At 35.1% G+C, this 26025-nt stretch overlaps 4 protein-coding genes across 5 annotated transcripts; 3 read left to right on the top strand and 1 right to left on the bottom strand.

Moving 5' to 3' along the window:
• The first annotated feature begins 320 nt into the window (after positions 1-320).
• Zip99C (Zinc transporter Zip99C) lies at positions 321-14061 on the top strand. Of its 2 annotated transcripts, none has more exons than XM_017903721.1 (6): positions 321-404; positions 792-1671; positions 10320-10430; positions 11903-12171; positions 12257-12815; positions 12916-14061. In XM_017903721.1, the coding sequence occupies exons 2-6, from the start codon at positions 1449-1451 to the stop codon at positions 13089-13091; spliced, it is 1338 nt and encodes a 445-aa protein (XP_017759210.1). In that variant the 5' UTR covers positions 321-404; positions 792-1448; the 3' UTR covers positions 13092-14061. The 2 variants fall into 2 exon arrangements, with proteins under 2 accessions (XP_017759210.1, XP_017759200.1); XM_017903711.1 differs by having other exon boundaries at positions 355-706.
• A 911-nt stretch (positions 14062-14972) lies between these two features.
• On the bottom strand, positions 14973-16999 carry Sil1 (Sil1 nucleotide exchange factor). The gene is made up of 4 exons (XM_017903643.1): positions 16760-16999; positions 16078-16361; positions 15747-16006; positions 14973-15672 (listed from the first exon to the last, which is right to left on the bottom strand). Exons 1-4 carry the CDS (start codon positions 16881-16883, stop codon positions 14973-14975), a joined length of 1368 nt encoding a protein of 455 aa, XP_017759132.1. The 5' UTR covers positions 16884-16999.
• A 734-nt stretch (positions 17000-17733) lies between these two features.
• On the top strand, positions 17734-21148 carry LOC108549980 (nucleoplasmin-like protein). The gene is made up of 5 exons (XM_017903571.1): positions 17734-17927; positions 18181-18296; positions 19189-19402; positions 19855-19931; positions 20767-21148. Exons 1-5 carry the CDS (start codon positions 17906-17908, stop codon positions 20872-20874), a joined length of 537 nt encoding a protein of 178 aa, XP_017759060.1. The 5' UTR covers positions 17734-17905; the 3' UTR covers positions 20875-21148.
• A 1407-nt stretch (positions 21149-22555) lies between these two features.
• On the top strand, positions 22556-23671 carry LOC108550084 (leucine-rich repeat flightless-interacting protein 2). Its single transcript, XM_017903696.1, has 4 exons — positions 22556-22669; positions 22734-22875; positions 22938-23338; positions 23465-23671. The coding sequence occupies exons 1-4, from the start codon at positions 22556-22558 to the stop codon at positions 23669-23671; spliced, it is 864 nt and encodes a 287-aa protein (XP_017759185.1).
• The last annotated feature ends 2354 nt before the right edge of the window (positions 23672-26025 follow it).

Here is a 26025-nt window from a genome sequence, read left to right as displayed (position 1 = left end):
AAAGATTATATTTCGATTTATTCCACATTTAATTCACATGTATGTATATTTAAAGATTTGCAAGGAAGTACAGCAGCGCCTCTATCGATTTCGATGTTCAATAACCACGAGTTTCCCTTTTTTTCTCTTCTACACTTTTTAAAATATTGGTTTTTGTTTCTCTCGATCTAAATAATTAATTGTTTCATCATTAATTTACTCTAAGTTTATCTACATTGCCTTTTCCTCTTTTATTTTTCACATGTCTATCCTTTGTTTTTTCTTTCCCACTCAGGGCGGATGTATTCTCCATCTTTGTTCTATATGCACAGCGACCCTGGCGAGCGCTTCTGTAGCTATAAAAGGGACCGCATTCATCGTAACACGCATTAGCCGTTGCGTCGTTGTAGTGAACGAATGATATGGTATGTTATTTTTTGATTAACAAAATAAAATAAGCAAAAAGCAAGACAGAGTAACAACATTGCAATTCTAACTGTTAATCAGTGCGTGTTACACTTGCGTGGAAACACAACCTCAAAACGTACATAACCAAAAATATAGCAATCGAAGACTTATAACGCCTTGAAATACGTATGTTCTATATTTGTGTGCTCTTGTGTAATCGTGTTTATCTGTTGTGGCGGTAAAAGTGACCATTCCGCTTTAACAGTGATTATACAAATTTCTGCAGAGTTTAAAATAATCTTATTAAAAATACAAAAAGGTAGGAGAACTAATACGAGGGGAGATTGATTTTTATCATAAACATCTTAAAGTATACGTTACATTTTACTGTATCCTTATTTCAGTGGTATGAAATACCGTGACGAATACGAATCAAACAATCGACAGGAGCTATACAGCGAAGAAAGAGAAAAGGAATAGAAGAAAAAGAAGCACAAGGGTCGTCAAGATCTTTTTAGCGCGAAGCACACAGCCTGACTGTCATACCGATAATTATCATTGAAGAACTGATCTCAGTGCTTTTATCCCCCGCATTGCGGCAGTATGAAATAACAAGAGGCTTCATTTGATCGACAAAATCGACTACGGTAGTAGAGGCGGCGACCGCCTGATTTGTAGCGTCCGTACTCAGTCCTCAGTGTAGGCTAGTCGGACGCTTGGTAGTCGTTGTCTGAATAATTTCTCGACGCTCGTTTTCTTGGTAAATTTTTTTTCTGAAAAGACATTTCGTTATTGGAAAGACTTTTGAATTAGTGTTATTTTCGGATCGCTATATCAGTGTGAAGATACAACTATATTCTCAAGGGTGTTTCCGGGAGAGGTTATCTTGGGATAAACAAACTGCAAAAGAAAGAGAAATTTATTGTGTTCCCCCTTCTCTCTTCAACGATAACGATTACGAAAACACAGATTAAAAATTAACGAAGAAGCTGAAGGATCAAAAATATCAACGAAATTCAAATAATTTTGACAAAGAGGAATATTCGATACGACGTACAAACATGGCGGTAAACATGTATATGCAACAGAATTGTACAGACTCAACTGGATTTCTATATGACATGATTACAAAGGAAATATGGACGCCATGGGAAGTCGCGGCGGAATATTTCGATTATGCACCATGGCTCTTTTCTTTACTTGGAAGTACCATGATTGGACTGACTGGTATCTTCCCATTATTGGTCATCCCCATTGAAGAAGGTGCTGATTTAAAATCTGGAGGTAAACTTTTATTGGCACCTAATAATTATCTGCTCTCTTGTTGTCACGATATTTTCTTTGATCAACGTGATCCCACATGATACATGTGAAATCATATTTTTCTGCTGCAATTCCAAGCTACTAAAGGAGGTTATGTGTACATTTTAATGCGCACGCGGGAAATGGCTTCATGATAGGTTAGTATGGGAGATCTGTATCAATGAGATAATTCGTCACACTTAAATTTGTAGCACACAAATGAAGTTTGCCAATATAAATTCTCAATTAATTAATTGATCTTTAGTCTTTAAATTACGTTTTGTTTACTGAAAGATTAGATTATTGATAACGACTAATGAGATTAACCAATACTTTTTAATGAAATACTGCGAAATTATCTAATCTTTTCATCAATTTTTTACAATAAATTGCAATAAAAAATTATAAATAGAGATAAGTGCGGTAGGTAGTGTGCATTAGTAATTACAAGACGAGGCCAATTTTTTTTTGTGATACATACTCGATAAGATACAAATAATAATCCTTATAAAGTGGTAAATCACTTTAATTAATATTCATAGCAAGTAATCGTAAAGATTAGATTTTTAATGCATGCATTTTTGAAGTCATTTGAAAAAATATTGTCGCATTTTAATACAAATAGCGTAACATTTTAAATAAATTTATTTCCTAGTGATTTCTTTTGTTAAAATGTTTTTCAGAGTTCGTAAAAGCAATATCTTTTGGCAGTAATAATATTCGATGCAAATATTTGATAAAAGCACGTGATTGTTGTGTTTAAAGCAAGGCAAATGCAAGTAAATATTTGTGCAAAATTGCTACGTTACAATTTTCGTTCTTTTGTTAGGTTATAAGCCGTTAACATTTCAAACGCATTACTTGCAAATTAATATTTATTACTGTTGCCATTTTATATTGTATTAATAACAAATAATAGAGTATGAATAATGGGTTTGATACAATTCAAATATTGAACTTTCCCGCTATGAATATTCATAAAATTATGGTTAGTGGTATTATTTTCTGTTTTATTCTTTAAATAGCCCACGAATACAGCATAATAGCGTTAGATTAACATATTATTTTACGTTTCAAAACAAGGTGTACATCCTTAAAGAATTGCGTAAGATTTACGTTAGCATTTTTATTCTTCGACTATGTCAATGCTCGATCGATGAACCATGACTGTTGTAATGCAATAGGACAAGATTATTTACCGTGCTTTCACTAGAAACGTGTGGTCGATGCGAACGAATCGAATTGCCTGAAAGGGCAGAAAGACAATTTAATCGTTGTACACTTCCGTCTTGTACTATTTTTGCCAACTTTTACTAAATCACAGTTCCTCGAAGTATAAAAAGAATATAACGGTGTTTCCAAGCAAGAATTACGCGACGTCTCGGAAAGTAACGTTACTGCGTTCTTCTAAATGACAGCTGTTTACAATGTCTTCTTTTTCCTTGTTCTGGCTTAAAAAAAAAGAATTCTATAATTTCGTGTACGCGATATTGTCGTGTTCCTCGAATAATATGGTGGCGCAGTAGACGAGATAAAAATAATGACGCGTTATTACGTCAAGTAAGATCCTCTCCGATGCACGAAAAAGAAACGCACTCGGCCACGTGAAAGATTCTGCTGCGCATATTGTTTGCTGCGTCGCTCGATGCTTCGTGCCAGCAGTCTTCTTTCGAAGTGTAATCTTGTCTCTTTCAACAGAACATGCAGCAAATCGCGCCAGAATATTTCCGCTACGCTCGTATCGTGTGCATTTGGATATCGCATGAGTAGCAGAGAAAAGTGAGTGAATGGAAAATATTTCTCGAAAATGTTTTTTCTTTCTTAAATCGTCAACCAGCCATTTTCTATTCGTAATTATCTTTTGAAAAAACGTAAAGGTAGATGCACAACTCAGAAGCGGAGTAGAGAGTCGAAATGGAATGCCCAACGGTTCGACCGACAAAAAACCATCCTAACCGACCGGATACATGCTTCGAAAGAAAGATGGAGCTACGTTTTGACCTGCTCCCAACGGTCGAGGGTTAATTTCAAACTCTTCGACGAGCGACGTATTTTCCAGTGTTGTCATATTTCGGAGGCAGCCGCGTCTGTGGCTACGTTCAAGTAGTTGCGTATTGATGCAAAACGAAATCGTGAAAATGCAGGCAGGATAAATAGGAAAGAGAAGGATGGTCCCCATTGTACGAGGTGCGTTAACAGAATCCGTGGTCCGTGTTAATGCGCGAGACTGCTTGTTCCACGCCAATGCGAGCACGCAAGGTCGTGGAACTTGTTTCCGACGAGTGTGCGTCGCAACAATGGAATTTGCAAATTAAGATAACAAGTAGGAAATATAAACGTAACTTTTTTACGTACTTAGATTATGTTGGTTGGCGAGGAAAACGGACATTTGCCGATTGTAGACATTCTTCGAGCAACAATTTTTCTATTTGAATTTTGTTCTTTTCCATTTTCTCTTTAAGCGAACCTTCCTCGATTTATATGAAAAATATTCAGGTAGCCATGATGGAGGATTTCTTCGAAGTATCGTTTGAAAATTTTGCATTCAAGAAATAGAATTGGAAGGATGGAATTTCCTATTCTCGAGTGTCCAAGGATCGACTAGGGGAAGATGTTTCAGTACTTAAAGGTTAAATCAGAGTAAATAATGGCGCGAGAGGTGCTCGAATCGCACGAATGAAAGAACGTTGTAGAGTTCACGTGTGTGGAAGGCATTGTGTCGCAACACATACGGAACTCCGAAGGTCGTGGAACCTGTTGGACATAGCGGATAATACGAATGAAATTTCCAATTCCTCTGTGGGTGGAACGTACGTGTGTACGTGTAACGTCGTATTAACCTGTAGACAGAATTCAAGGGTATGTTGCAGTCGGAGCGTGCTCACCAGACGATTTCGGTGTGTCTTCATTGAGCATTATGTGGAAATTAGTATTATGCAAACGTTAACTGCATATGAAGTAAGTTCCTTTAATTCGTTGACACTTTATGTAGATGTATTTCCTGTTTATATAAACATTATGTTAGCCAGCACTGAGGAAAACTTGAAATTCCTTATGGCGTCAATTCGTCAATTTCTTTTCTGCCGTAGCCTATTGTGCAGTGTTGTCTATTCATTTCTATATCGAAACATCTTGTGTGAAATTCCAGGGGACTCGTAAGTTACGAAGGGCGTCCAAGAGTCCCTCGTCGAAGAAAGAACCGAGCAGCTGTTGTGGTTCGCTTTCACCAGAACCTTCGATTACATCTAGATGGGAAGAAGGGAAACTGGAAATAATTGATACGGTACTGCGCGCTCGCTACGCATACGTATTATATTGAGAACTCGTTAACGTTATTCTTAAGGTAGTTTCCACTCTTGCAGTTCCGTTGGTCGTGGTTTTACAATATGGCTCACAGAGAATATGCGATTTCTGAGCTCTTACGTTCTAGAATTCACTCGCAAAGGACGATCGATAGTTGTAGGGCCGTCTAAACGCTAAATTGCAACCGGCAAAACTGAATTTAAATTGTTTTCAGTAGCACGGTAAAAATCTACAAATTACGGTTTCTTTCGACCAAGTCGAAATTATTTCCCTCTCGTATATAACCAATTATTTCTCTCGTTTATAATTTAAGCAAGATTCGTACTCCTTTTTGTTCTCCTTTCATATTTCATGGAGTTACGTGAATCATACGTTCTTTTTACCCAGCTCGAGCGTCCCATTTGGTCATCGACATTTCAGGGCAGTTGCTCGTCCTCTTCTTTTTTGTTTCGCTCATCTCGGTGTACAGGGATTAAGGAAAGTGTCCTATTTACATTGTGAAACTGCATATCGATGTGCAAGGTTGCGTAAGCCGATTTTCTGCCATTTGATCGGATTGCACTCTCGTTTGCATGTATCCTCCGATCCTTCGATCTCCTATTCTCAATAGTTTCTCCATTACTGATTTGGTTACTTCGCTATCCTTCTTCGTTTACTCTCTCTTCGATCATGCTAATATTCCAATGTTGTCAATTACTCTCTGATACTGGATGTATCAAAATCCAACTTCAAGCGCCTGTATAACTCAAAATAATTATTAAATTATAGATCAAATGATAGCACATTCTATGCTTTTGAACGTTTTTCGAGTATCTTCAAAACTGTATATCTCGGTAAAAAAAAAAAAGACATACGATTGTATATCAAATTCGATTTTACAACGATTGGTACTGTACGATGTAGTTGATCAAAATATTGGGCAAAAATGACTATCTTCGCAATATTTCCTTAAATACAAAAATCGATATTCTCTATTATTGGTCTTCCAGGCATAACATTATAAGCAACTTTTGCTGCCGGATTCGGATTCAATGTACAAAGTTATGTAATTTTGTCGGCAGAATTTTTTATGGAAACGGATAAAAATTATAGATGAAAAGAAATGTAAATTGTGATTATTTCTCTTTTGCTATATAAGTAAAGAAGCGATACATTAATCTCAAAGGACATTAAAAATTATAGTCTATCATTCTGTCGTGTACCGTAGGTTCTACACCGGTTCATCGTCAAGTCTTCATTTAGAGCGCAACGATCATTATGAACGAATCTGGAAACATTCTCGTGGATCGTACACGAAACGACGGTTTCTCCTGTTCTAACCGAGGGAACGATTGTTCTGGAATGAATCTATTATCGAGCTCGTCTCGTTGCTCTGCCCACGACGATTCGCGCTCTCAGATGCGTTCTTCGTTTCTTTTTCACTTAACCCGATCGCTATTGGACTACATCTAGTGGTCTTTTGGATGAGCGAGTTCGTCAGCTGCATCGAAACATGCAGTTAATTTCTTCGAATGCTTCTGCACGCCATCCAATCGATTTTTCTATTTTAAAACCATGCGACACATACATTTCTCTATATACCCACGTAATTACACGTGCGAACGATACCACGACGAATTTCATCCGATACAGAACCCGTTAACGTGTCGACAGACTGGTATTTCCTTCGATCAAATGTATCCTTACGTTTTCTTTGTTACAAGTACTCTATAGGTTGTCGGCAGATTAATCATCCTATTAGAGGCAATTAGAGACAATTCAGGCGTGTGCATTTATTATCGGATGTCTCCATTTTCTATGCGTTAATCACAGCTCTGTCGTATTATTTTCAGTAATGCGTCGTCACGTTTATTCTGGTCGTGACCGGATGAGATAATGGACGATCTTTTAGCGACATTTTTGTTAATTGTCCTGCAGTATCTATGCACGCGAAGCACTGTTACGCGACGTGACAATTCTCAAAATGGCAAGCATGCGAGGAATGGAAAAACTGTTTCACACGATCAGGTAACAAGGTAATTACGCGAAATTGCCATAATGGCAAGATGTGTCTCGTGTTCAGAGATCCTAAGGAACATATTGCCGAGTGTAATTAACCATCGATCATGTGTTGCAGCAATTTCGTCCAATAGCTGGTATACGACGTTTGAAAGCGCAAACCGCGAAAAACCTGCCGCCGATCTTGCGTACCTATCGACAGATATGATATATCGGATAAGGAAGAATGAAAAATATACGAAACAATGAGTGTCGATATTGTTATTCATCGATTCCCGATAGGGTATCAAATTTGTCGATAACTTTGTAGCGACATTGTAATTATTCCACCGTGTGTCTGCCATTTTGCGAAGTATCTCGTCTACTTTCTTCCAACAATGTAAATTTTATTCTACATTACCGCGATAGTTACTTCGGTTCTGTTTGTATCACGCGTTTTCTCCAATCAAAATATTCAGACTATTTATAATTCTCGTCGACTCCGAATAAGACCGGGTAATTAGGTATTCGTAGAAGCACGACAGAGCGTTCTAACCTATGCAAATCTTTGTGTATCAATAACTTGAGATTCCAAGAAATTCTTGGCTTAGCAACATCGTGCAATGTTTCGTCATAAAAACAGCGCAGAATGATCCGTAAACGGTTCTAGGAATTTCTTGTGGATGTAAAGGATCTAATTACTGTTCGATCCGCATCAAAATATTGCAAAGAGAAAAATTAGTCCTCTAGGTTTGTAAGCAACGAATGCGCTAACAGTTATCTGTCGATGTATTATCACTAGAATGTAATTTAGAAGCAGATTCGATCATCGCCTCGCGTGACAGGTTCATTTCCTTGCTGGGTATGTTTACATCTTTTGTTTCCTCGTGATGCATCAAAAGTAGTACATACATATGCGCAGCAGTGTTTTAGATATACGGGGTGTTCCCAGTAATATTAATTCAGAGTAATCAAAGCAAAACAATATCAAAATGGAAGATAGTGTATACATAGACGCATTGTGGGGAATTCCGTTGGCGTTTAAAATTAATGCTTTATCTCTGGTTCTATTATCTGTAAATGCCTTTGAAATTGGAGTATCACAACTGTGATCTATGATTTTATAGAGATTACCCTGTACTTAGAAAATAACGATCTTACTCGAGTGATATTTCACTATCGATTTCTGTATGTGCGTAATTATTTGAAAGTCGAGTCGCAGAAAACTATCTGGTAAAAAAGAAAAAAGTGTCGCTATCATCTAGATTCTGTTTACGATGATTGTAACCAGACGATAGAAAGTGGTTTTCCCTAGAGTAGCGTCTGCTGCTATAGCAGCACAAAATGGAGGTCAGCCGTTACTTTTTACATCGACGCCTGATCGTTCGTGAAATTTTCGGCTGCCTCGCGTAAATAATTCCTGTGCAGTGGTCAAGCGATTATTTAAGATTACGCGAGTTGCATAACAGGCAAAAACGAGAACGCATAACTCGATACCGTTTGTTTATCTGGTCATGAGTGTAAACGAAACAAGGAAATGGGTTTCCCGTTGCAACAACCGTTTATTGCGAGCGTGTCATCGTTGATTTTATTACTAATGACTTATTGTTCTTTTGATCGATTCATGGAACCGTGGTGTCGCAACGCTTTCACAATAATGGATGATGATGATAGAAAATGCGTGCATCTCTAATAATGGTGCAACTTTTTTCTCGGTTGCCAGAAGAATAACGGTCGATAAACGTTTAATTCAGGCGAGCAATAGACAGTGCTATCTGTGCCAACATGCAAACGTCGATTAGTGTTAAAAGTAAACGTAGAAACGCAAAATTGATTGCACCAATAGTATCGATCACGAGGTCATCGTGGGTTCGTGATGTCGCGAAAAGAAATACTCGAAAGCAGATTTAGCGTGTTATCGAAGAACATGTTTTCATAGTTAAAAGACGGGGGTGTTGTAAAAAGGATAATATTGTTTTTGTTAACCCTTGATCGTTAGACGTTTCAAGATAAATCGAGTTATTGGTTGGTTTATCGTTAATGTTCCCGATTTATAATACAGCTCTCAATTGAATTTGTAAGTTGCTGATGCAAACGTTAGGGTATGCAGACCGATGTTGGATAAGTGATTTTTATAGCTCGTAATTAGCAACAATAATTACAACAATACAATGCCGATCCATAGGTCACTGTACCGTGTAAGCTTATTCAGCGTCTTGAAACAAACAGACATTTATCGCGTAAAATAATTAGTAATAGCGCGTCACATTTACTGTTCGAGCTATAGATACATTAAATAACGGTACATCGACCATCTTGGATACGCGCTTGCATGTTGCACGACAATGTGAAACAATTCGAATTTGAATCTAAATTCGAACTTTTGCTTTCAAATATTCATACTGCATTTTATCTCATTCTTCTGCAAAAGTAGATCAAGGTTCATCGAGCAATAATCTCATATCCAACGAAACGACTGCACTTTGTCATTAAATTTAAGATAAACATATAGTAATCGTTCCTCACTTGCTGCGAAGCTTAATTTACAGATAACTAACTAATTCGCAATAAGCCTTGAAGATGCTCGAACATCTATTAAAAATCGATTAAGAATAATCATTTAAGATATTATATATATAATATAATATTTTAAAACGATTATACTCTGTTTTTCGGGAGTAAAGATAACGAGTTTTACGTAAGCAGCCTAATAAGATATCGCCAAATCGCAAATTGCAGACAGAAAGGAATTCGAGAATAATCTGATTCGATTTAACGCGTGAGCTACTAACACAAATATTGATGTAGTTGGCAATCTGGTTACTAACGAGATACTGTCTGATCGTTCAAATGATACGTAACCTCTTGACAAACTTCAGGAAAATAGCTGGATATTTAATGTAAAAAACGTTCCTTTCTCATTTTATCGTCGTTTGCTTAGAGAAAAGGAGATAAGAACTGAATTGGATTTTAACGAAATCAGTGACCCATACGCGAAAGGAAATCAAGCAATGGAAAAATTATTAGCATCGCACGATTAAGTTCGAATTTATCAGTGTCATGCAGGAAAAACCGATCGCACACGCGTGCGTACACTTGCGCGCGTGTTTGTGCGTAGGACGAGGTTCAGGCCAATTTTCTGAAACATCTTTGATCTGTTATATTAAACATCCTACGCTGCTTTTCAGTCCAGCGACGTATAATAAGTTTCTTCATGCTGTACTTCGTAATTTTTTTAATATTATAAATTCCACAGAGAAATTTACCTAATCGTGATGGCTCATCTTATTAAATTTGTAATAAATTTGACGTGTGTAATTTTTATTAATTCGCCTCTATTTCTGTTACAGATAGCGCTGATAAGCTGAAGATATTGCTGAGCTTCGCCGTCGGTGGTCTTCTGGGAGATGTCTTCTTACATCTGTTACCGGAAGCATGGGCAAACAGCTCTTTGAACAGAGGTACGAAAATACTGCCAGGAGCGTCTGATAGTCATCTAGCAAGAAAAATGTATTTAATCAAAGGAAACGAAAAGAACTGGAAGGACAAAAATTGTCTAGCTAATAAAATAGCAGCAACTCGTCGTTGCTTGCTCGTGCAACAAAGTGGCAAGAAGAATGTTTCGTGAATCATTGGGACATGAGTCACACGAGATAATGAGCGAGCCAATCGTAGTGCTCGTATGAATGAACTTCGGACGAAATGCTTCGTTACTTTCCCTTTTTGAGTTTCGGGAATCCTGAAATATTTTACAATTGTTAATCCCTCGAGTTAAACAACGATCTCTATCGACGATGGTAATTTGTTAGTCGCTTACCAGTATTCAAATTACTTTGTTAGTCACGCACAATTAATATTGCGCCAAGTTTAGGTGTATTCTCTGTTGCTATGTTCGCTTCGAACATTCCCTGAGCTTTCACTCTGTCGCTAAATCAGCTTCAGTTTCCAAGTTGTATCTAGATGCATGGTTTCCTCGAATTAATATTGAAATTCAAGTGTGGTATTAATCGCTGATAAATTCGAGACGATAACGCGAAAGTTATCGTAACTTACAGAGAACTACGCCCCTCGAGTGACTTTCAATTTGTAAATTCTTTACATGGTATTAACGTAACATTATGTAATGGACGCAACGAATTACTTAACAATAATGCGCGCAAAAGGTCATATGTACTGCGAAAGTTGTCAGAATGTCACTCGGGATGAAAGCCTTGCACGATCCGATTCGGGAAGACTCTCAAGTTTATGATGTATAAAAGGGCAAAACGAGTTTGGAAAGAATTACATGACAATGGTGTCAAAGATTAAAGTTGAGGGCGTTGAGGATCAATCAATTAGCGCTGTAATCATCATTGTATCCAATGTGAAATGCGACTGATCTCTTTTTACTTCTCTTCGTGACGTTGAATTGCTTTTATTAGTCTTTTTATTCTCGTGAAGGTTTCGAACATTCCACAATGCGAAAGCAGTAACGATTTAAAAATTTTTCCCGTTAGAGCCGGTCAAGTTTTGTTTGTTTGAAGATTATTCGTAACGGTACACGTTTAATTCTATTGTACGACTGGTATTGAGCGAGAAACAGTGCAATCTTTTTTCAATCGAAGGCCATGTATCTAAATTGTACACCACTTAGGGCACAGCCTGCTGCAATTCATCATATTAGATTTATGCTAAGCGTGACTCGAGGCAATCCTTCACCTTTGTCGACTGCTTTGTGAACGGTTCAACCGTCGCTCTGAAATCCTATTATGCTTCAGTTGCGGATTTCAATTGCCAGCTGTCCTCTCATAAATTAAACTGACTCGTATCTAGCCCATCTACAATTCTACAGTTAGTTACGCGACCGCATACTTTTATAGATAATTGCAAAATTATGCCAACCTTTAAAACCGTTTTGTTTTTCCGATTATATAGAAAACCGTTTCTGTTTTAGGAAAGGATGCTGGACATCCATCGATGACTTGCGGTTTATGGGTCCTAGGAGGCTTTTTGGTGTTCGTTATAGTGGAGAAGCTATTTACGTTTGAACAGGAGACTGAAAATGAGGATGACTCAACGAGCAATGCAGAAGTATGCGAGAAAGTCGACATCGAGGCTGAAAAAGAGATGGAGAATAACAATTGTATCAATTTGATCGGGAATAATCCGAAGAATGGTTTGACAAAGAAGAATTCTAATGATTTCCCGAAAATCATTAATGAGGTAATTAATAAATTCTATGGAAATACATAGTCAGAATTATGCGTACATATAACATTGTTTCAACTGCTTTGAATTACCATTACAGTTAGAACCCTTTTTGGAAGAGAAGAATGGATACTCTCAATTGCCAAATGGTTTCAAAGTAATACACAAAAATGGTTTTGTCGCCAACGGTGTTAAGCCGATATTAATATGTAATGAATTATCGAATACATTAAAAGGCTTGCCACTGGATGAGGCAAAAGATTGTCTGAAGAAACTAGTGAAAACTAATGGTTTTTCGACTGAACTAACAAAAGATCGTTTGAAGAAAGATAACGTAGAAAATACCTCCAGTAATAAAAAAGTTACTGCAAAGGAAAAGCCCAGACATATAACTGGCTATCTTAATCTAATGGCCAATATTATAGACAACTTCACTCATGGATTGGCTGTAGGTGGTTCTTTCCTTGTGTCCTTCCGTCTGGGAGTCCTTACAACGTTTGCTATACTCATACACGAGATTCCTCACGAAGTCGGCGATTTTGCGATTTTACTACGCAGCGGATTCAACAGATGGGATGCTGCGCGGGCGCAGCTTCTCACTGCTAGTGGTGGCATTTTTGGAGCCATGACCGCGGTATTCTTTTCCAGCGGCGTAATGGGTAAGTAATATCTTACAAAATTGTAATAAAAACAGCTTTGGAATTTCTTCATTGTGTGAATACATTTCTTAACGGTTTCTAACCAATTGTTCTTCTTCAGGGGCAAAAACTAGTTGGATTTTACCCTTCACCGCAGGTGGTTTCCTTCATATTGGTATGGTGACCATTCTACCTGAGCTCCTTAAGGAAACTAGTTTCAAAGAATCTTTGAAACAACTAGTCGCGTTGATCTTCGGTGTTATCATGATGGCAGTTTTAACAATTCTTTGTGACTGAAATGATTACTTCGGTTTGCAATAGTGTTAGGTTCTCAACCTGTCGATATATATCGATACCTATTGGGTGCACGTTTTTTTTGTATTAACGTCTCTTGATACGTGTCGGAACAAGTAATTCGAGTTTGCCATAAGAAGTTCTACTGCGTAATACTTGTTGCTCAATAATGGTGCATCTACACCGAAAGATGGCGAAAAAGAGAAACGATGGTTAATGACTGACCAAATTCTTGTATAAATTACGCAACTTTTGTACTGAGTTTAGTTTAAAATAGAGGGTTCTATAGTTATCTGTATATTTGAAATGGCTAATAGTTTAATACACTACCTAATTGTTTTTAAATTTTTGTAGTCGTTCTTAAACAGTTTAGTTTCAGTTTTCACTTCGGTAATCTACACCATCGAATGACGATCTCCTTTTACGGTAGATAATGTTCTTCGTGAGATGAAGAAAAGGGGCTATTTGTATAAATTACTTACATATTTTTCGATCGTTTATTGAGGATCGTATTATTGGCAATTCGGTATTAACAGCTTATTGTTATTATATTAGAGAATACTGTTATAAACCTGGAATAGTTTATACATAAATATACATATGTTCCTCCATAAACAGTCGAAAGCATGTTGCATGAAACGTCATTCCGTTTCTATGATACCGACTTACTTTGCACTTAAACTTTGTTATCTAGGCGTTACCAGTATTGACGTGTGATTTTCACGTGGTAAAACAAATCATTCTGTACATAATATTTATGCTTCCTTGTTTACTGTTAAAAAAAAAGAACCTTGAAACTAAAAAAAATTTTGTAAATTACGCACAGAAAAATAAGTGTTTTTGGATAATACATGTATCGTTTTATTCGATGCGTGCATTCCGACAATGTATATTTTAAGTTCCTACAGTGTATTATAAATAATATATCGAACTCTTAACTACCTTATTATGAAAATAACAAAAAATATATTCCTGAAGATAAACATAAAAATATTTATATATCAGACCACAATGGAAAAGTATACAAAAAATTATATAAAATCTGTACAATTGATATGTAGATATAGAGTCACGGTATTTAATAAAATTTTAAAGATTATGTAAACTCACGTATTTTAGAGAAATTTACGAATTAGATAAATCATTGAACCAAAGGAGATGTACATCTATTCTCCATAGTCTCGTGTATCATTTAATGGTGTAGGTTTTATAAACCGAATGAATCAAATACAATCCTTGTACTTAAAGGATTATTCTTTTGCAAAAAAAAAAAAAAAATACATGTTACATGAGCATTCTTTTTAAGCACGTGTAAATAGAAGTCAGAACTTATGAAGTTGGTTTACTCAGCGATTTGGCAACTATATTTTCTATAAACTATGACTACACGAGCATATTGTTCATATGTAATAATTATTATTTGTAAATAAACTATTTTATTCTATAATACAGGGTTTGAAACTCTTTCTTTTTTTTGACTTTTATAAAAGAACGCAAATATGAACGGTACAAAATAATTTATTAAATAATTTTTTTAAAACATAAAAATACATAACATTTTACATTTACTAGATAGGTAACTCAAATGTCTTACACACTCTATGTACATTGTAGTTTCTTATTTTTCATATATATACACATTCACTCATTTTATGATAAATTACACTTATTTCATTCATTCATTAAAACTGATAATACGTTTTTTACCAAATGTACATAGTAACGATCTATAGAATATCCACAATTAGTACTTAAAGTATTTGTTTGAAACAGAAAAACTTTATCACGCATAAAACTTTGTACACTCGTAACTTCACAACGCAAAATAAATATCGGAGCTGTGCTCGTACGAAAATCTTTATAAGTTTTATTTTTTGTTATTGTTTATAATTCATCGTGAGGATTTTCAGTTTGAAGTTTGTCTACTAATAAATTTAAGTCTTCATAAAAATTTAATAAATGTTGTATGATGGGAAGCAATTCATCTTTACTTTCTTTAAACCGGTCTGAACAAATAGAAGCAGCAGTGATCATACTATTGGAAATAGTTTCAAGAAATTCATAATTATCAATTGCTGATTGATCACTAAGTCCATCTTTGAAACTTGTTATCATGAGATTGCACAAATGATTACAATATTCGTACGTTAATAATTTTTTTTCAATATTTGCAGTTGCATATGCATTTACTTTTAATTGATGTTGTATAGCATCAGTAATTTTTTCTAAGTTTTGTCTCTCTATAATTAAGTCATTGATGAGATTCATAACTTTCATTTGTACCTGTAACTGGTCATTAATTAACATTTTTCCAAATATTTCTATTCCTCCATGATCAATCCATACTTTCTGTGCTGCAGGAAACTGTCTAATCAAAGCACTTAAAGCAAAAAGACATCTAGACTTCACTTCCACTTTACTATGTGTGGTCAATATATGTAAAAGTTTCTGAACAAGATCATTTTCTAATGCTTTTAATTGTACATTAGGGTTAGATTGTACAGCTACACCTAAAACCCTCAAAGCCTCAGTCTTTATTTCGTTGTTTGTTCCATTGAGACATGGAGATATTATTTTATTCATGCTATAATTGAAAAACCATATAAAAGTTATTCTGACACTTCCATTTTAAGAAAAAGATATAATTTTTGTACTTACCCTTGCATATTAGCAAAAACTTTAGCATTATCAATATGATGAAGCAAGTATTCCAAATTGTATAAAATATCTAAAACCTCTTCTGTTTCTGCAGTTGTCAATGTTCCTAAGGTGATTCCATTTTTATGAATTTGAAACTTTTGAAAATAATTGTTTAACAATTCTGAATCAGTTGTAATGTTTACTTCAAGTGCTTTAAACTCTTTCTTCAAAGTTTCATAATCTTTAAACTTTTGTTTTACTCGTAGTGTGTGTTCATCCTAAGAATATAAATGACTTAAAGAAGTTATTTTTTAGATATTACATTCTGATTATTGTAAAAAATAATTACATCTAATTCTGGTATATTTTTTCCATCATCCTGTGTAATTTTTTTCAATCTAGCTGTTAATTCTTCGATTGGATGTTTAAACAAATAAGATTTTTCTATGGGTACAGGATCCTTTTTTTCAAGGATTGCTTTTTCAGGATGTAATGTTAAAGAATTAGTACTTGAAGTATTCAGTGTTCCATTTGCATTTTTTTCTTCCACATTTTCATTGTCCATTAATTTAGCTTCTGTTACTCCAGTTTGAAAATTGTGTCTTATATGTAACCCCCCTGGTAGAGGTGTACCTAATAAATAATTAAAAAAGAGTTTACATAATAACACCATAAACTGTATTTTTCATGAATAAATAACTGAATTATAAAATTAATCGGATAGTGGACGAATTAATTTGCACCTTTAAATCAAATTCTGTGTACGTCACTGTTGTATATAATTTACAAGATATCGTATTTCAACACGTAATATGTATTTTAAATATATTTTAAATGTTTTAAATTATCGTAAAAATTTTGTATAAAATTGATGAATATACATTTACAAAAAGATCTGAAAATCATGATTTATTTTCTTAAAGAAAATCCGACGTCAAATTTGACTGACGTGGTCTTAGGAAGAACATAATCAGTTGCGTAAAATAGTCCCAAAATGTACATATAATAAAATTAAGAAAATATCTACTTACCCTTTTTCACAGTTTGCCATTCACGGGTTGGGACAAATGTCGTTTCATTTTTTTCAACATCGCCAAAGATTGTCGGTAACAAAAGTAAACAAGTTATAATAATCATATTGGCTTCCATTCTCATCTGTTCCTATGGTCGACCAAGGGCTACGAATTTTCTCAAGATATGATGACGACTTTTCATAAAATTGTCAAAAATTTCTTGAAAAATTTAGATTAACTGTATTGTAATAATTTTTCTATTTTTCTATAAGATTCTTTCATTATGTCTTTATTCAATTTAAGTATTATTCACGTGTTGCTCTCGATATTTATGTAGTCAGTGTGTCAATGCTAGTTTCATGTTCTTACCACCAGGGTTTACGTAGACCAATAATCGTTCAGTACAACGTTGCCAAATTTTCTATTCAAATCGTATTACTATTCATTAAACGTTTTTACATGATTACTTAGGATTGGTACATTTAATAGAAAGAATATTTTCAGAGCCATATTTTTCTAATGTATGTATTCCAAAATGTGCAATATTTAATATTTTATTTATTTTGTTATATAAAAATTACATAGTTTAGTACATTCAGAAGACATTTTTTTATGAAATATTTAAAAATTAGTACAATTTTTTGTGATCATTCAACACTAATGAAATCTTTCATCAAATAACGAATAGCATGTGCTTTTCCTACGTCTGTTTTTGTCTTAGAAATAATTTATAGCTTCAATTTTGTATTATTTTTCATGATTTTTAAACATATTATTTAAAAAAAGATGATAATTAATCTGAAATTAAACAATTTGACTTTCTATTTGACTCATTTCTTTCATAACTGATATAATATAGGGGGGTAAATAATACCACTCGTAAAGACTTCAGTGCAGTTCGTGATATTACATGGCAACGCTGTTCACGGTAGTTGAAAGTGCATCGACCAATCAAAGAGGAGAACGTATTCTAGGCGCGCAAGGCTGAGTACGCGAAACTCATTTGCTACGCGTTCGTCTAGCACGTGCGACCACTGTTCTTCGCGCAGTGACCGTTGTGCGCGCGGCGTCTTTAGCTTCTCTACTCTCGTTCGGCACGCACACTCCAACGGGGTCCTTCTATACATCCACTAACGAGAATCCTTTAATATCAAACCGATCGTCATGGCAGAAGAGTATCTTTATGGTAAATATCAGAAACCGTGTTATCGTGAACGTTGTGGCTCCTTTATTTTGTGGCGCACGCGATTACTTTCGTCGTCATTAGCCATTCGACGCGAGCGGTATTATGGTCGAGACGCCGGCTGGTTTTCGGCCATTGTGACGAGCCCCCATTGTCTTCTAAAGAGCTAACGAACTTGCATTTTTTATCAAACTATGATACAACGGCAAGCATTTACGATATTCTGTGTGCGTACACTTGTGATTTGTGTGTCCAGGAATCACTCTCGAAGGACTCAATTCTAGCGAGGTATGGGATCCGGAGCACAAGAACGACGACGCAGACGGCACAAACCAACATTTCGGTGCTGATCAGAAGCTGATCATAAAAATGGTAAGTAGAAAATATCGATGAGAACACATTGGAAAGTTGCTTTGTGTCTTATTACTTTTTGATACGTTATGTATATTTCGTTTGCTTTTTATCGTGTTCCGTTAAGAATAACGGATTTTCGTTAACGCGCGATTTCCTCGGGGATGGTTCTTTTATTCGATCTACAATATATATTATCGATTTATGTGGATCCAGAACTCCAGGATTTTTACGAATAGTTTAGCATAATTTCATATATCTATTAACCGTGCAAAAATATATGACCAATATTTGGCGTCACTAGTAATCCCGATTTTTCGAGCGCTTTCATCACCTCTTGTTACGTTTGCGCGCGAATTTTTAATCGGGATGCGAAGCTATTAAACTATTATTCATTATAGCTTCTATTCTTTATTTTCATATGTTAAAATAACCTCGTTTTCTTTTCGAATATTCGAGAAACGGGTATAAGAATTTACGATGTTCATATTTATTTAATAAATATAATATTTATGTATATTTTATGTAAAAATAGCGCTAATTTTGGATAAACTAACCAACGTTTATATACGTATGTAAATGAAGAATGTTTGCCAAGGTTCTTTTTTTATATAGATATTCATAATTGTTTATAGCAGTCACGACCTATAGTTGATTGATGCTATTGAAATTAATGTCAATATAAATAGAATGTCTTTAGTGAAACTATGTAATAATCATATACAATTATCATCAGTATTATTGTTGTTGTTACTTCTATGTATACAGATACATGTATACACACATATACACATATATATATATATTCAAATAGTAAGTTTCAGATAAGATTTAAAATAAAATAATTTAAATAATTCCGAATAAAATTAAATTTTAACCAATTTTGTTTATTTATTTATTTATTTTTTTAAAGGCTCTTTTAGGTCCAGAGGCTAAACCTGGTGAACTCAATGTACTACAAGTTGAAGCAATGGGGCTAAAAGGACCCATCAAAACACCAATTGCTTTGCTGGAGATGGGGAAGACAGCACAGATTATTCTGGATCTTAGTTTTCCTGACCCTCCAGTCACATTTACTTTGGTTAAAGGAAGTGGTCCTGTTCACATAGTAGGACATAATCTACTTGGTACGTATATTACTTGTTATAATATATATATCTAATTTATGTGTTATAATGTGTAGTAAAAATTTGATGTTACAATATGTAAAATTATATTTAAATAAGATGCATGTCGTTAATGTATTTATTCTCTTTCTGTGTATTTAATAATATTAGAATTGAACATTGAGAGAAGGGCGATAATTACAAGTGGACGCCTTTTAACAGTTGTGACACGTGCAGCGTAACAAATTTAAACAGAATTCTGAAGTGAAAAAAGAACTTTGATAAAAGTTACATATACCAGATTTTATGAAATTAAATTTATGGAAATGTATCACAGTCTTTTTCATCTAATAATAACAAGTACCTAATGATAATTTTTCAATGAGATTGCTTATTTTTGTAGGGAAAGTAAATGAACATTTTAAGAAAAGGAAAGTTATATTAACAATATCGTATTAATTTGAAATTTTCAGGTACACACATGGAGGAGTTTGATGATATGGATGATGAAATGGAGGAAGAAAATGTTGATGATGACGATGATGACAAGGTACAAACACCTTAATGTTTACTGTAGATTAGATGTTTACATACATATGTACATATTAAAAGTTACTGAAAAATTTGCAACTAAAGAAGATTGTATTAATTACTGACATTCTAATTAGGCTTGCAATAAGAATTTTTTGAGAATTGACATAAGAAACATGCAGAATATTTTCGACTGAAGTAATTGCATATGAGTAGATCAACTCGAGATTAACAGTTCTTGTCGTGCTTTTATTATGTATATTAACAGAAGTGATAGTATTCATTTTCTATATACTAGGAATACAAATTTCAGGCACCACAAAAGAAAAGAAAGCATTCTGCAGAGGGTAAAAAAAATGGCACGAAGCGTGCCAGGATGGATGAAGCTGTAGACAAATAGAATCCTAATATTAAAATGCTGCTATTCAGTCATCCTCCAAAAACAAGTTTTACCAAGAGTATTTTAAAATCACGTTATATGAATATTAAAATTTCCGGGGGGCGGGAGGGCTCTGAGGATTGAGGAATAAATGAAAGTCGTGGATATAACTTTCTGCGTTTGTGTTTTCATTCCATGTGTCTTTTATTTTTTTACATAATAAATCATCCCATTTTAATACAGTTGCTTTTATTCCTTACTTATCATGCATCCTCTTTTTTCCATTTCTTATGTTCAAATTCTAATTTTGGTATTGTAGGAAAAGGAAATGCATTAGAATGTCAGTAAACAATATGATCTTTTATAAAACAAAATTTTGCTTTTAGGTTTTTTTTTTTTGTAATATAATAGAGGTAGTTGACAGTTCTCAAACGATTTGCATAGCTATATTCTATTTGTTATTTTAACATATTAGGAGCCAGAAGATGAGGAAGATGATGAAGACGAACCCAAGAACAAGCGTATCAAATTAACAACTGCAACCAAATACAAAAATCAAGCTAATAAGAACAAGAAAAAATAAGAACGAGCCTTAATACTATGGAAATACAACAAACTTTTAAGTTAGGCTAATAAGCGTAAGTCCATCATTATCATCCGCATTTGTGCGAATCTAGTATCGTTTCACCAGATTATCAGACGACAAACGTTGCCTTCCACGTTTCTACAACACAACTGGACCAATGAAATATTATACGATGTTACACTATGTACTTTACGAAGAATAACGTCACGTTTTATTGGTCCATGAACATTTTAATTGTCATAACATTTATTATAAACAAAGATCGCGGGCCTTATTTTAGCATCAAATATTTCTTTCATATCTAATCGAACATTTTTTCAAAATGCCTTAGAGGAATGACCCTTAAAACGTATCAGACAAACTACGAGATATTAAGGATGTGAATTAAAAATTATTTTTTTGACAAAATTTTATGGAGTTGAAAGTTCAGAGGGCATTCTTCTTAGAGCCAATTTCACATACTAGCTTGTTTTATCTTGTTACAAGACTGTTAATGAAAAAAGAGAAAAAAAAACAAAAAACAAAAAATGTGATTAAAATTACCAAAAAATCCGTGAGATAATATAAGAACACGGTTTTTAAAAGTGAACATGAAAAGAGACGAACATATTTGGCCCAGTTGTTGTTAATAAAATTAGTGGAAAGCACGGACGGACCTACAGTGAGGTGTATTCGTATTGTTTCCTTTTTTGTCTTCTCCGATGCCGTGTTCACACATCGACACTTCCAGTGATGCGAAGATACACTATTCTAATGTAGTCATGTAAACGCGATTCACAGAAAAAAAAAAAAAAAAAATGAATTACTATGCTCTTTAAAGAAAAGAAAACAAATTTTGAAGATAACGTTCCAGTGTAATTTATTATTTTCGTGTGTACAAGATGGGGAAAGGGTAATAGTCACAGAACCCTTATACTAGAATGTTATTAATGACTGTAAAGGAGATAAAAAAACAATGAGATCAGAATTCAAGAAAAAAAGAAAGAAACATATTTACGCGTCATCTCGACATTCATTCCATTTGATGAAAGATAACAGAAGAGGGGGTTACACAGGTGTACTACACAATGTGATGCTCTTACATCAGTGTTATATGCGATAAAAGCATATGTAAAGCGTGTATAAAACGCGCCCATGCGATTGATAAGTAGTCTGTACACCTATTTTGTACATATACGATACAATAAAAAATTTCACAACTTTTAATCAGTATCGCACGATGTAATTTTTATTTGAATGCCTGCCCTGATTGTACAAAGGAGATCATGTATTCGTAGGTTAAAAAATTTCATGACATCTAAGCATTCGTCATTTGTCGATACAATCAAGGATATATAATAACTTAATGGAAATGATTTTTCGTCATTATGTGAAAGAAAGAAATTGCCTGTTTTTATAATCTACGAAGAAATAGATAAGAGCACGATGTTAATGATTTTTAACGCGTGAAGAGTATATCAGTTAATTTTATAAGGGGAATTTTGTGTGATTGTCTACAAATAAACAGAACCTAAAAATATTTGTACATTATTTCAGTAATTAAATTTTGCTCGTATATCGAGGTAAGCGAATTACATCATTCAGGAAATTAACAATAAGAAATATTTTCATGTAATGTGATTTAAGGTCAAGAAAATTTTACTACTCATCGTTAGATCGTAATATTCGCTATTATGATATGCAGAATATTAGTTCTAAGGCTAACTTGAAGAAGGGTATAGATGTGGAGATTCTTTGTTCGAGTTCACAATGTCAAGTCACCAGCGAGGAATTAACAAATTTACGTCAACAAGTATGACTATTTTGAGTCATTCTATCTCAATACTTAATTAATGATGCTAATACATAATTGAAAGGTGAGGGATCTTCAAGAAACGGTTACATCTTTAGAAAATATTATAGAAATAAAGAATATGCAATTGCAAAACATGCAACGAGATAACGAACGATTATCGGTTGAATTGAAAAAGCAACAAAGATATGTCAGGAACTTTAAACGTAAGATTTATGAAAACCTCGTTTAAGCTCATCGATTCTTAAGTGTATTGCCTTAATTTTAGAGCAGTTGGATGATGAAAGGTTTTTATATCAGAGAGACAAGGATTTTCTTAATAACGAAATACAACGGCAAAAGACACGATGCGTAAGTGGTGCCTCGAAATTATATCAACACCGAAAAGAATTAGAGTTAGTACGAAAATGTTTGGAAGATGAAAATGAGTTACTTAGAGAAGAATTAAACGAGAAGGCCGAAACAACGTACAATTTGTGTATAAAGTTTTTGCGAATGAAATATGCTAAAGATTGTATAAGGTATAAATTTGATCAGTTGTTGAAGGAGCATCTGCAAGTTATGACAGATATGATGGAGAAATTAGATGAGGCAAGAGAAGAACTGAATATAATCGTGTCTGAAAAATTTCGAGAACCATTACCTTTGAGTAAAGCAAAATTTTTACAGGTGAATTTCATAAGAAACTATTGTTATCCTTAGTCGTTGTTCAAGTGTATAATATTGTAGTGTATATTTTTTATTAAAAGTGTATATTTTTTATTAAATCACTGTTTGTTGTGTGGATTCTCTCAGGTGGTACAAAGAAATGCTCGTCTAGTTCATGAAAATGCGACACTCAAGGTACAAATACAACGTTTGAATTTAAATATCGACAGATTAAAGAGTCATATACAAAAACCGAAGTTGATAAACGTAGATGCCAAAATAATTGCGAAGTTAGCCACGCAAAGTAAAAAAAGATGTAGCAAAGAATCTACAAAATGGCTACCATTTCAGTAAGATTGTGTTTCGTAATAAACTTCAGTGTATTTATTCATCTCAATTTTTTCAAATAAATTTTCCTCTCCTTTCGTGTTTTCCCGTGTTGTTTCTCTCTTCTATATCCTAATTTCTTTGCTTAACAATTGATCAGGTATTTTTATTTTTTTTTTCTAGCTTATACGATAATGAGATTGGAAAAACTTCGTCATTCCCGAAATCGTCCAATACTCAAACTCCCATTAATTATACTGGATATGCAATGTTACCGACGAAAATTCGATCGGATAACTCAAAAATATTCGCGAAGACTACGGCAGACGAAATTAAAAGCCAAGAAACGTGGGAACTACGAACGAAACGCGTGCGCAGCGCTCCAGAAATTCGACTAGCGGAAGTACAATCGAACTCATCCGCAATTGTTGGTGCAGAATCTTCAATGGATACGAGACATGCGTCGACCAACATTTAACAAAGATTATTACAAATTTAAATCGTTGTTGTAAAAAGGTAAATGTTTCAATTGCTTTATTTTATATTTATTAATATTTTCGTTAAAAAAACATATCAACTATAAAATATAGAATACGATGTATCGACTGTAGATTAAGTGGCGCTAAAGTAAAGCGTTTAAACCTTGCCCCGCTAGAGGGCGAGTTTAGTATGAAACGGTTCAGTTTGTTTTGTCCAGTGCCGCGTCAATGTCGTCGCGTATTAGTTTGGTGTAGTTTTGTGACAATAACAATTTCGATGACCTCGAGGATGGGAGTGCCAGAGCAGTACAATGGTACGAGGTACGAGGTACGAGATATTCAGGTAAAGAGTAAACGTTTTAAAACAATATTCCAAATCTTTCTTCTCTTCTCGACGAAACAATTCGCGTCGTCGATAAACACGACGCGATGAAATCGAACGAACTGCTTAAAATCAATCGATATATACGCAAAGCGAGCTATCATATACCACGACAAACCGTTCGCGGATAATTCATAAAGTCGATACGGGCAATGAAAAGCAAAGTTAATAATCATAAAATTAGCGGCCCTCGTAAATTCGTGACGCGATATTCGAGTCGTTAATCGCAATAACCGTAAGATATATGCAGCGCCACCTGAGAATTAATAATTTACGATACGGAATATCGCGTAACGAGTCGTTTCGAAACGACGCTGCATAATTCGAATCATTAGAGGGGAACGATTTCTACGAATTGTTTTTCTTCTTTCGACGAGGTAAAAAATAAAAACGCTAAATAAAAGGAGATAACGGGAACGAGTTTGGCATCGTTCAAAGAAATCAAAATGCCGTAGTTTCGGTTACGGTATTTGCGGCACTCGTCGATAACGACAAAAGTATAGTCGTGACGAGAAATCGGCAGAGTCTTGGTGCTTATAAACGTCATTACGACAGAAAGCCCGTGATTACGTTAGAACGACGAGAATTGCCGGTGTGTATACGAGGGTGTGGGTAAGGAGGGAGAGGAGAGGACCGGGTATCTTCGTCTCGTTTCATCTTTCTCATTCTCGTGCGGCGTGGAGCCGGTTCGAGGCGAAGCCGGGTTTTAACGATCGGTCATTAAGTCGCGAAGAAAATTGAGACGTCCACCTCTCGGTGAGCTCATACCCAATTGAGTAGCGGCCTTAATACCCCTTATGTATTATCCGGTAGGCGAAGCACCTTGTTAAACGGATCCGCCATTTCTTCTTCTCACTTCGTGTTTTTCCACGGTGATCGCGGCTCGATCGAAAACCCGACACTGCCGTAACAGTTCTTCACTCCCCCTACCCCTTATTTTTTCCTCGCACAGTTTGCCGTGGTCGATTCGGATATCCGATTTCGCGTATTCGCCTTTAATTTCGAATTCGAAATTTTCGTATCTTTCGCTCGCTCCCTCCCGACGAAATTTTAATTCCAGTCGGTACGTTCTCTCCGTAGATATACGCAACCACAGGCACGATAGGTTAACGAGAAATTCAGCTGTCGGTAACGCGTTTAATCGTCACGTGACACCTATTTTCCCGGTGTGTCGGATCTTTGAGTAATGGCCTCCTAGAGAACGCGAACGTCGATCCTGATTACCGATTCCCGATCCCGTTCTGTTTCTGATCGCGGGTATTAGCGCGCGCGCCGGTTATCGTCCATCGGACGTCATGCACGGTGCGAACGCGGCATAAATGTGCCGCGAAAGACAGTCTGTTAGGTCCACGAAGGATTTCGATACACGTCGATCAATCGTGCGCGATCGATAAGCTCTCCACTTCCACATTGTTTCCAGCCTTTCCGGTTCGATTGTCTCGCAAAAAGAGCCGGTTCGCCCCTCCCCGCCCATTTCGACTTTTCATTTTTATTTTATCTTCCTTTTTTTATTTCACTTT

This window comes from Eufriesea mexicana, unplaced genomic scaffold, assembly GCF_001483705.2.
Source record: "Eufriesea mexicana isolate 0111107269 unplaced genomic scaffold, ASM148370v2 scaffold4744748127, whole genome shotgun sequence".
In the NCBI taxonomy this organism is placed as follows: domain Eukaryota; kingdom Metazoa; phylum Arthropoda; class Insecta; order Hymenoptera; family Apidae; genus Eufriesea; species Eufriesea mexicana.
This window is presented reverse-complemented; position numbering and strand designations above follow the sequence as displayed.

Bases quoted from the DNA above. Each gene is read 5' to 3' on its own strand.
- LOC108550084 (XM_017903696.1), top strand. From the start codon at position 22,556: ATGCAGAATATTAGTTCTAAGGCTAACTTGAAGAAGGGTATAGATGTG. The intron at 22,876-22,937 runs GTAAGATTTATG...CCTTAATTTTAG, and splicing joins ATATGTCAGGAACTTTAAAC to AGCAGTTGGATGATGAAAGG. The intron at 23,339-23,464 runs GTGAATTTCATA...GGATTCTCTCAG, and splicing joins GTAAAGCAAAATTTTTACAG to GTGGTACAAAGAAATGCTCG.
- Sil1 (XM_017903643.1), bottom strand. From the start codon at position 16,883: ATGAGAATGGAAGCCAATATGATTATTATAACTTGTTTACTTTTGTTA. The intron at 16,007-16,077 runs GTAATTATTTTT...TTATATTCTTAG, and splicing joins AAAATATACCAGAATTAGAT to GATGAACACACACTACGAGT. The intron at 15,673-15,746 runs GTAAGTACAAAA...TTTCAATTATAG, and splicing joins GTTTTTGCTAATATGCAAGG to CATGAATAAAATAATATCTC.
- Zip99C (XM_017903721.1), top strand. From the start codon at position 1,449: ATGGCGGTAAACATGTATATGCAACAGAATTGTACAGACTCAACTGGA. The intron at 12,172-12,256 runs GTAATTAATAAA...TTACCATTACAG, and splicing joins TCCCGAAAATCATTAATGAG to TTAGAACCCTTTTTGGAAGA. The intron at 12,816-12,915 runs GTAAGTAATATC...GTTCTTCTTCAG, and splicing joins CTTTTCCAGCGGCGTAATGG to GGGCAAAAACTAGTTGGATT.
- LOC108549980 (XM_017903571.1), top strand. From the start codon at position 17,906: ATGGCAGAAGAGTATCTTTATG. The intron at 17,928-18,180 runs GTAAATATCAGA...TTGTGTGTCCAG, and splicing joins GGCAGAAGAGTATCTTTATG to GAATCACTCTCGAAGGACTC. The intron at 19,403-19,854 runs GTACGTATATTA...TGAAATTTTCAG, and splicing joins AGTAGGACATAATCTACTTG to GTACACACATGGAGGAGTTT.